This window comes from Ylistrum balloti, unplaced genomic scaffold (assembly GCF_031769215.1).
Source record: "Ylistrum balloti isolate Yb309-2 unplaced genomic scaffold, AGI_CSIRO_Ybal_v1 Utg370450, whole genome shotgun sequence".
Lineage (NCBI taxonomy): Eukaryota > Metazoa > Mollusca > Bivalvia > Pectinida > Pectinidae > Ylistrum > Ylistrum balloti.
This window is the reverse complement of record NW_026782299.1, coordinates 1917605-1926767: the sequence shown is the minus strand read 5'-3', so window position 1 is coordinate 1926767 and position 9163 is coordinate 1917605. Positions and strand designations below refer to the sequence as shown.

Genomic DNA, 9163 nt, shown 5'->3' with positions numbered 1-9163 from the left:
AGAAATCGATGACTAGGAGCCGTCCAAACCAGCTGAAACCGGCATGTTGTGGTTTTCAAACAATAATTCACGCATGCAAATTTATTCAGATCCGGAGGGAATCGTTTACTATATATAGGGGTGGACAGGTTAGGGTATCTAACAGAAATTAAACCGTCGCAGTATGAATCATGTTAATATATACAAGATTTGTCCTACTGCAGTCTCACAAGCAGGTTCGTGACTCTGGGCTGCAGCACAAGACTTTACTAAATCAATAGGTAGTATGTCTGGCTGTACAGATATCACCTCGCCCGTGTAACCGTTAAATGTAACTGCGCATGTGTACCAGAATCATTTTGTTTGCATTGCTAGTTCATATTCCGTGGAACGTTGCGGTGTATAAGAAAAAACATCGACAGAGCAGACACAACGAGTCTAAAGCAGGTAAATCTTATTAATACATTTACATTATATGCCAATTTGTTAACATTTCATATTGATAAAGTTTCATCTGTTATTTATGCCTTGTCTCTACGAAGGCCTTAAACACACGCGCCATTGTTTACATCCAAATCTATATATAACCTGGCTCCAATACAGCGCTTTTATCATCTGATTTTACATTTATGTTGCGGGTTAGCTCTAAAGTGCGAGACAATTATGACTGATCTCAATACTTGCTGTAGTAATAAGGTATATAGGATACTGTACAGTGTGTAATGTGTAATATGTTTTAAGCAATGGGTCTAGGTCATGTGGCGGTCAAAATAAAAACTAACGTCACGTCTTCATTGTTAAAGGGTGTTTGACCGCTGAGTAACCTTTGCTGGCTCAAACACATGATCAGTCCTAAAAAAATACCAGTGAGATTTAAATGTCTTTTGACGAGTGAATACACGTCATACAATCATTGCCTTTTGACAATGATAGCTATTAACATATATATTACAATCATTGTCTCCAGACAAGCCACAACAAACCTGATGCTAACTGCGTGAGCGGGTATGATTATAAATGTATGTGCATTGTGGAGGTAGTAAAACAGTGTTAATGTAAGACTACGTTGAGTCATATCTGTGAGTCGAGAAATCAGGTAACCATACAGGTGTATAACTTTTATGTGACGAGATACAGCTAGTATAACTTAACAGTGTGTGACAGCAATACAGGTCTTATTGAACAAGGATATAGATGTGTAACAATGTTACAGGTGTGTCAGTAACACGTATGTGGCCCTGATGCAATGCAGATGTGTGATATTGACATATGGGCATGACAAAGATGCAGTGGTTTTGAAATGATGATGAGTAACGTTGATGGAGTTGTGTTAAAGTGATACGGATTTATGCCCTTGGATATCAAACGAAAGCCTGTTAAATATTTATATGGAAGGAAGCAATGCATACATAATTTTACTGTAATTCTCCGGCGTATTTAAGTGTATGATCTATATACTTTTTTTATATGGTTTTGATTTTGATACATACTGTGATATAATTTTGATTTTTCGTTTTCATTTTTGTACATAAACATATGACAGGACACTGAAATAACTGACATAGGTTCAGAGCATTGATCAAAACTATTTCAATTCCCATAAACAAAGGAAACAAGGATGGGAATTTATTATGATAACATTTGACTATAACCTTTGATGCAGTCTAAACTACATAGCTATTTGTGGCGTGGATCACATGAACCTGTGTAACGTACATTGAGGCCACATTCCGCTTAATATCTATATAACGTGTTTCAGTCAGCTGCTGTTTCATTAACGTCTCGGCCTGGCACAGTGCATATACTTCTAAATATAGTCTATTGATTTTTGCAGGCGACAGATACACACGGAGCCTTACACCAGATAACGAGTCGGCATCATGAGTAATGAAGACATGGAGAACCCTGGTCAATTTATAGAGAGTTAGTACATGTATATCGTTTAAGTAGCGAGGTATTTTGTAGATATCACGCAAGACACCATATCCATTCGATTCTTCCTGCTTGCAATGATACCAGCAGTTCATAATTATAATAGAAAAAAAATCCCCGTTGTATTAGAAGTGTTCACGAGCTTCAGGTGAAGTTACAAACTAAGTGACTTAATTTCAAAAATTCAATTCAGCGATAGACAACAGCTATTTTCGACATCATCCGGCATAACATATGTCGGAAATATTTGTTTACCTGTAGGATCGATAATATCCAATGTACCTACTACCTAACAAACAATAATTAATTACCATAAGAAAAATATGTCGGGAGTCATTTTTAAATAAATATAGTTTTCAGATGTGCCTGATAGTTCTGTCCTACATTTATATGCACAAATTTGGCTTTTCCTTTGTTGATAGGTCTCAACAATATGTGTCCTTAGCGTCACTGACGAAACAGCTGTATGATGCTGTTAAAATATCTGGCTCAACTATCCACTTCAAATTTGTATTGAAATGTGCTGATCATTTGTGTTTCTTCGGTACTGTTTTAACTATTGATGAACATTATTAAATACCAGTTGTAATATGTATATATATGTTTGTCAATATAGTTATGAAATGTTATTGTAACAATATTAAATGTTACTTAGGGCCCCCCGAAGATGACCCTGGTCCGTGTTTGGCATCCGGCGAAAACACACAAATTGTACATCCTGATGTGACAGAGGAAGGGGACCGAGCTGAGGTATTGACAGACAAGAAGCCCAAGGATTGTGTTAACACTGAAACATCATGGACCACTGACGTTGAACAAAGCATGGAGAGCTCCTCTTACAACGATTCAATTACGAGTACCGACAGCAGATCTGCGCTTCTAAATGGACAGGCCGGAAGTAACGTCACCCTTCAAGAAAAACCTACCATTCTGGATATCCCATTCATACAGGTTGTGTATGAATACAATGATTTCCAGGACCTTGCCAATGTCGACCAGTACCGATCTCGTTCCAACACTATGGTGGGGTTGCTGGAAAGTCCGGCCTACATTGACTCTGTTAACTGTCCGACAACTGACCGACGGAGGCTAGCTAGGGCGTGCCGTAACGCTGTCTTGACCCTTAGTCAGGAGATTGTGCCGAAGAAAACGATAGATGTCCCTAATGACCCCGATAAGTACGATGACGTCACTCCGACAGATAAAGACGGGGAAGATCAAGGCGATTTCAATTCCATTAATCACCATATGAATAACCTGGTGTTTCTGGGTATCACCGTGTTTCTGATGGCTACGGCGATTGTTTCACTGAAGAACTTGCAGAGCAGTCTCAACCACAGTGACAGCGTTGGTTTGTACTCTCTGGCGGCAAGCTATTGTAGTTTCACAGTTTTCAGTCTCTTTACTCCATTTATTGTTCAAAGGTTCCGTCCCAAACGTTGTCTGGTGATCGGTCTCCTACCACAAGTTTTATACGTGGTGGCGAATCTTTATCCAACCTTTCAAATCCTAGTCACAATGGCTTTCCTTCAGGGTATCGGAAATGCTATCTTGTGGAATGCCATTAGTACCTATGTCACATATCTGGCACGCTCATACGCACTCAAAAATGATGACCGCACGGTTCACGTTGCCAGTAAGTATTTTGGGATCCTTTTCTTCTTCTACCAGTTTTCCATGGTAGTTGGAAACCTCATATCATCTGTTGTTCTGATGTTGGGACGTAACAACGACGCTCAAGTTCTGGCCACACACAACCTCACCGAAAAAGTTTACATGTATTCGTCTTTCAATCAATCACACAATGAACTTGTGGACAACAATCTTCATTCCTCCCAAGAAACTACCCCTGGTGTATGTGGTAGCAAATACTGCCATTCCGATAATTTAGTACTGCCAAATATGTTCGTGAAGGATGAAACTAAGTATATGTTGATGGGAATATTTGGTCTGTGTGCTGCATTTTCTGTTGTTGTTCCAATCTACTTGTTGAGCGCTCTAAAGCCCTACAGGACAACCCATGCGAACATTTCCTTGGTCTGCAAACAGTTTACGTCCGTCCTCAAGTGTACCTTAGATCGTCGCTTCCTTATGCTGTTTCTGGCCTTCATGTACAGTAGCGTTCAAAATGGCTTCGTTACCGGAGACGTTACCAAGGTAACATTCGTTTGTAATACTTAATTATGTAGTAAATTATTTCAATGGACAATTAAACAAGTGCACTGAGGAAGCACACAACAGTTTTCTTACTTTGTATTCAACGAACAATGGTCATCTTCCTCGATCGTGTGATAAAGTCATACCCGAAGTTTTCAAGTTTGTTAGGTTACTTTTGCGTGCTGTTTTATTAAATTCATTTGTCGCTTATTTATTTTCCAGGCATTCGTGACCTGTCCACTCGGTATACACATGGTCGGATACACCATGATCTGTTTTGGCGTCTGTGGAGGTCTCAGCTCCTACGTCAGTGGTTACATCAACAAACACGTGGGACACGTCTGGCTTTTGACAGCAGGTAAGCCGTGTATTTATATAGTTAGGACTTATTGATCACTTTGTCAATCATCGATAATTTTCTAATTCAATATGTTGCTTTGTTTTCTTTTCAGATGTTTTCTTTTCAGGACTTTGTTTTCAGCTTTGTTTTACTTTTTCAGGGTTTTTTTTTCAATTTTTGCCTTTCAGTTCTTTTTTCAGGATGTTTAATTGTTTTGAGTGTAATTAAGGCTGTGTGCCTGTGTGTCTTGTGTGCTGTCCAACCCTTTCATACCAATGAAGGTTGATACTTTAAAAAAAAAAATATCATTATATGCAAAAATTAAATTCATTTTAAAACAAAGGATTTGGGGTTTTATCTTGTAATGACAAATTTGATCTAATTTGATATTACGGTTATTTATATATTTGTACGAATAAACGAGTTTAATATACCTAACTTAGACCAAGTGACAACCTTCCCTTGTTCCGTGTTCAGAAAGCTTATACCAGTTTATTGTCATTGATTTACGGATCACTAAATCAGTTCATGTTAAACTAACATCGCCTGTTTTCGTTAATACCAACTTGTCCCCCATCCTACACGATCACAAATCCTTTGTCGTTTATTTCTAGCTTCTTCCAAATGCCGCGGCCTGGCGACACAGACCACTAGTCCTGGTTGGGCCGTTGTCCAGACGACAGGTGTAGGAACCCGTTCACCTGTTCACTGATTCGTGTTAACTTATTATTTCAGTTTCCGCGACTAGCACTTAAGTTAAATTCCAGTTGCCTACTGGGAAGTGCCGAACCAAAGCGTTACCGCTTGAGTCCAGAGATGATCACAAACTCAGTTGAGTTTTCACCTGATACCGTTGAGAAAAAAAAGTAGCATCATGTTCTTTTCCGACTGGACATTTCGACTTAGTCGAACAGGAGAGAACAATTGAAAGTTCCTGCATGAATTCGGACAGGAATGACCATTTATTTGGTTTGGTACAGCCGCTAGGTGAGTGTAAACCTTTTCTCGGAGGACTCTTGACCATCTGCAATCCCATGCTATGGTCAATGGCACTCCATTTTTGGCATTCTCTCTGCCGAATTTTCTCCTCGTCCTCCAATATTACCCAGGTGTCGACAGTGGAATCATGTTTCCGTGTACGTTGTTTCTTTTCCATTTTTTATTTCGTGTGAATGGTTCCAGTTTCGGCACCCTAAACATCAGAGATACAAACGAAATTAAGATTTCAATATTTCAATTCATTTTAGCTGCCATATTGAACCTGATCCTTCTTCTTGTGATGTCGCTCTGGGTACCACGTGACAATGGCATGATATTCTACTTTATCTTGGTTGGTTGCTGGGGCCTGGGGGATGGTATTTGGATCTCGCAAGTGAGCAGTAAGTGAAGTTTCTTTTTTTTTAAATACCATTGGTTTTCCTGAGGCATTAATCCAACGTTTCAATAATTTTAATGTGTTGTGTTGGCAAACTTATCTGGTTGTCTAAGGTACTGATACACTTGTGTTTGTAGGTCTGATCAGTGAGGTATTTCCAGACTGTATTGAGGAAGCCTTCGCGGCTCAACGGATTGTCCAGGGCCTTGGTGGAGCCCTGTGGTTTGGTCTGGCCACGTCCTTGTGTATGATGACCAAGATTGCATTGATGGTTGTACTGTGCATACTATCTATTGGCCTGTACATCCTCCAGGAAGTCATCACTAAACACAGGCCGCCTATTGAAGACAAGGCCGAGAAAGCCACTGTTTAAAACATAAATTTAACAATAAGGGTATATTATTATTGTTCTCATCTTTTAAACGTGTTTCCTAGACTTTTACTCGTAGAAAGTCAGTTGAAGAGATATACTATATTCCGTGCATTAACATATGTTTTTATCGCTTTTTCAATATTTTTTAATAGAAAAGACGTCGAAACATCGCAAGACATGAAATTTTGAAGAAAGTGAAACCTTTTATCATGACAATATATGGCTGCAACTCGTTTTTGATTTGAAGAAAGATTATTTTATGTTACTTTACATAACGATAGACCTTACAGCGAATCCGTTTCTTGTCAGTCATTGATATATTTTTGTTAGTATCACCTTTTCTGTAATCACTATGTTATTATGGTGTCGATTTGTCACGCAGCGTGAATCTAATTGATAACAAGTATAAAGGAACAGTGATGATGCCTCATAACATCTAGTTACCAAGGGCAACGTACAAACATACACTTTAAGTCATTCATGCGAATCACAATGAAAATGTTCAGTTGGAATTCATAGGTCATTGTTACAGTCGAGCCAATGATTGTCCATGATGTGTCATAGGTCATGTCTATACGAGATGCTTTCAGGTTGAGTATATACACTCTGGAAAGTTACATAGATGGAAGGCGACATCGCCGTATTCACAATCTCCGATTTTAATATTAGTTTTAAGTTCAAGTGTTCTGTACTAGATGTCTTAAATAGCTAATCTGAGTCATCATCGCAAGTTTTGACGTCACAGACCTTGTAGTAGCCTTGCCCTGTTCGTTTTTGGATTCCTTGTCGTAGATATTTTGCAAGCGATTTCTCGGTGTATAAGGACATACATTGTCATTAGATAGCTTAGTCGGTAGATGAATTAACTGTTTATTTCGTCTAGTCGGATCTTTTTAAAATCTAATATCTATATCAATAAATTTAGGTAGGGACTTGTGCAAGTCTGTAGTTTATATCAAGGATGAGTTCGCTCATGGAGGGTTCAAGTTCGACTCAGGGTTACGATTGTTTGGTGATATGTATAATGTTGTGTACAGTGTATCGTTGTTGATACGTTAAATTGTTTATCTCTAAATTCCATTAAAGTTTTGCTATAATGTACGAAATTATTTTCAAAAAAATAATCTTCTCCAAAATATTTTTTCTCCAAAATTTAACTTTAGAGAATGTGAATGATGTCAACGTGTACATTGTATTGAATGGAATATTGATTGTGTCAGTTGTTGAAAACGACATACTGTGTATGTCATTGAGAATGTTAAGGAGCTACTGGATTAGTATCGTACCGAACGTGCGATTGTGAAAAGTGTACTTGCTTTTTTATGTATTTATTGAAATGTGTGTATATACTTGAATGGATCGTTAATCATTTGTATATAGAACTGATTCTTATTATCAGACGTTGAGGAGTACATCTCGAAATCAGACAAGATATAAACTTTTATTTGCCTGTAAGTGCTATTGGACAGCTGTTGTAGGACACTACCTAATGATTAATATTTTTTTTGCTTGATTGCTATGTTAAATTGGTGCTTTTATTCAGTAGGCATTCTCGCATAATATTTCTGCCCAGCGTTTTTTTTTTTTTTTTTACTTTTCTTTTCATTTTTTTATTTAGTAAAAACGATTATATTGTTTTAGAACATTATTCTGTTATGATGCGATGAATGGTTCCATTTGGCGATCATAAAGAGAAATATTTCAATCATCCTTGTGGTGTATTTCACGTCATTATAATAAATTTCCACATCTTGTTTCATGGCTTAGAATTCCATGACAACCAGGAAATTATACGATAGCCTGTTACTTGTAAATGTACACACATGTACACGAACTGGGCATAACGAATTCGAATTTGAAATTTATTATTTGTTTAAAACCATGAAAAGGAATCCTGAATACGTAATAAGGGTCAGTACCTGAATTGCAGGGAGTTTCATTGTTACTTTTATGTTTTGAGATCTCTTTGATTCTTTTCATTTTTTATTTCACGTATATCTTAATTTTATGACAGAATTACCCTATTTCCTTTTATTTCTGTAAATCTGTTTTGATGAGCATTGTCTTTTGTGACCAACCTTTGTTCATTGGTTGTTTTGTTATCTTTCAGACAAATGTAGACTATTATTTTTGTGGCTCAGATGGTATGAGACCTGTTTATCATGGTACTCAAGAAGTGATACTTTTACATCATAGAACCATCGCCACTGTCAGTATTTCGTTAAGATGTACCTATACATTAAGTGTTTGTTAAATGAGCAATAAAATTGAAGACAAAAAAACATTCTTGTTATCTTAAGATCTTTATTTCAAACTAGGTTTCCATGGAACATTTATATATAATATAATGTGGTATATCATCTCCCTCCAGATTTCATTATGTAAACAATTAACCGGACGGAATATCCATGCTTTCACCTAATGAACATCGACGCGTCAAACGATAAAAGATTTATTGTTATCTAAGTAAACATCAAAGCTAACGAGAACACGCCGACAAAGTAAGGTAATAAAGTTTGCTCGTAAACTCCTCGTTACATAATGTCGAATTATCACTTTAAGAAACCACGTTTTTTGTGTTGGCCTTGAAATATTCACTTTCATGTTAGCAAAAATATATCAAACAGGACTACCTTACAGATCACTGTAGCATTATAGCAGAAAATCACTAATGTTTTATTAGATATTCAAGTTAAATTGTTTCTGTTTCTAAAATGGTTGTGAAATGAACTGTTTTTACCTCCTCTCTGTCAATAATACAATTCCGGTTTTCTAAGAAGGATGACAATTTTTCAGTATTTTTTTCATTATAAGAATACATTGAACAACTGAATGTGCTATGAACACTACATGCTGTGATGATACTACAGGAAAAGGATTAGTCACTACACAGTAGATCGTCATTTTACTGCAGACATTGTATTGATTGTAAGACGTATAACACAGCAATTAAGCATTGTTCCAAATAAACAGCAGACGTGAATCCTGCCTTGTAGTAAAAAAAATG

The 9163-nt window shown here is 37.1% G+C and overlaps 1 protein-coding gene across 2 annotated transcripts; it reads left to right on the top strand.

Annotated features, from left to right (window-relative positions):
- The first annotated feature begins 322 nt into the window (after positions 1–322).
- Positions 323–8440, top strand: LOC132555033 (protein unc-93 homolog A-like). 2 transcript variants are annotated; one of them, XM_060219370.1, is made up of 6 exons: positions 323–426; positions 1814–1902; positions 2567–4068; positions 4291–4426; positions 5656–5787; positions 5921–8440. In XM_060219370.1, the coding sequence occupies exons 2-6, from the start codon at positions 1860–1862 to the stop codon at positions 6154–6156; spliced, it is 2049 nt and encodes a 682-aa protein (XP_060075353.1). In that variant the 5' UTR covers positions 323–426; positions 1814–1859; the 3' UTR covers positions 6157–8440. The 2 variants fall into 2 exon arrangements, with proteins under 2 accessions (XP_060075353.1, XP_060075354.1); XM_060219371.1 differs by lacking the exons at positions 5656–5787; positions 5921–8440 and adding an exon at positions 5144–5339.
- The last annotated feature ends 723 nt before the right edge of the window (positions 8441–9163 follow it).

Bases quoted from the DNA above. Each gene is read 5' to 3' on its own strand.
- LOC132555033 (XM_060219370.1), top strand. From the start codon at position 1,860: ATGAGTAATGAAGACATGGAGAACCCTGGTCAATTTATAGAGA. The intron at 4,069-4,290 runs GTAACATTCGTT...TTTATTTTCCAG, and splicing joins TTACCGGAGACGTTACCAAG to GCATTCGTGACCTGTCCACT. The intron at 5,788-5,920 runs GTAAGTGAAGTT...TTGTGTTTGTAG, and splicing joins TTGGATCTCGCAAGTGAGCA to GTCTGATCAGTGAGGTATTT.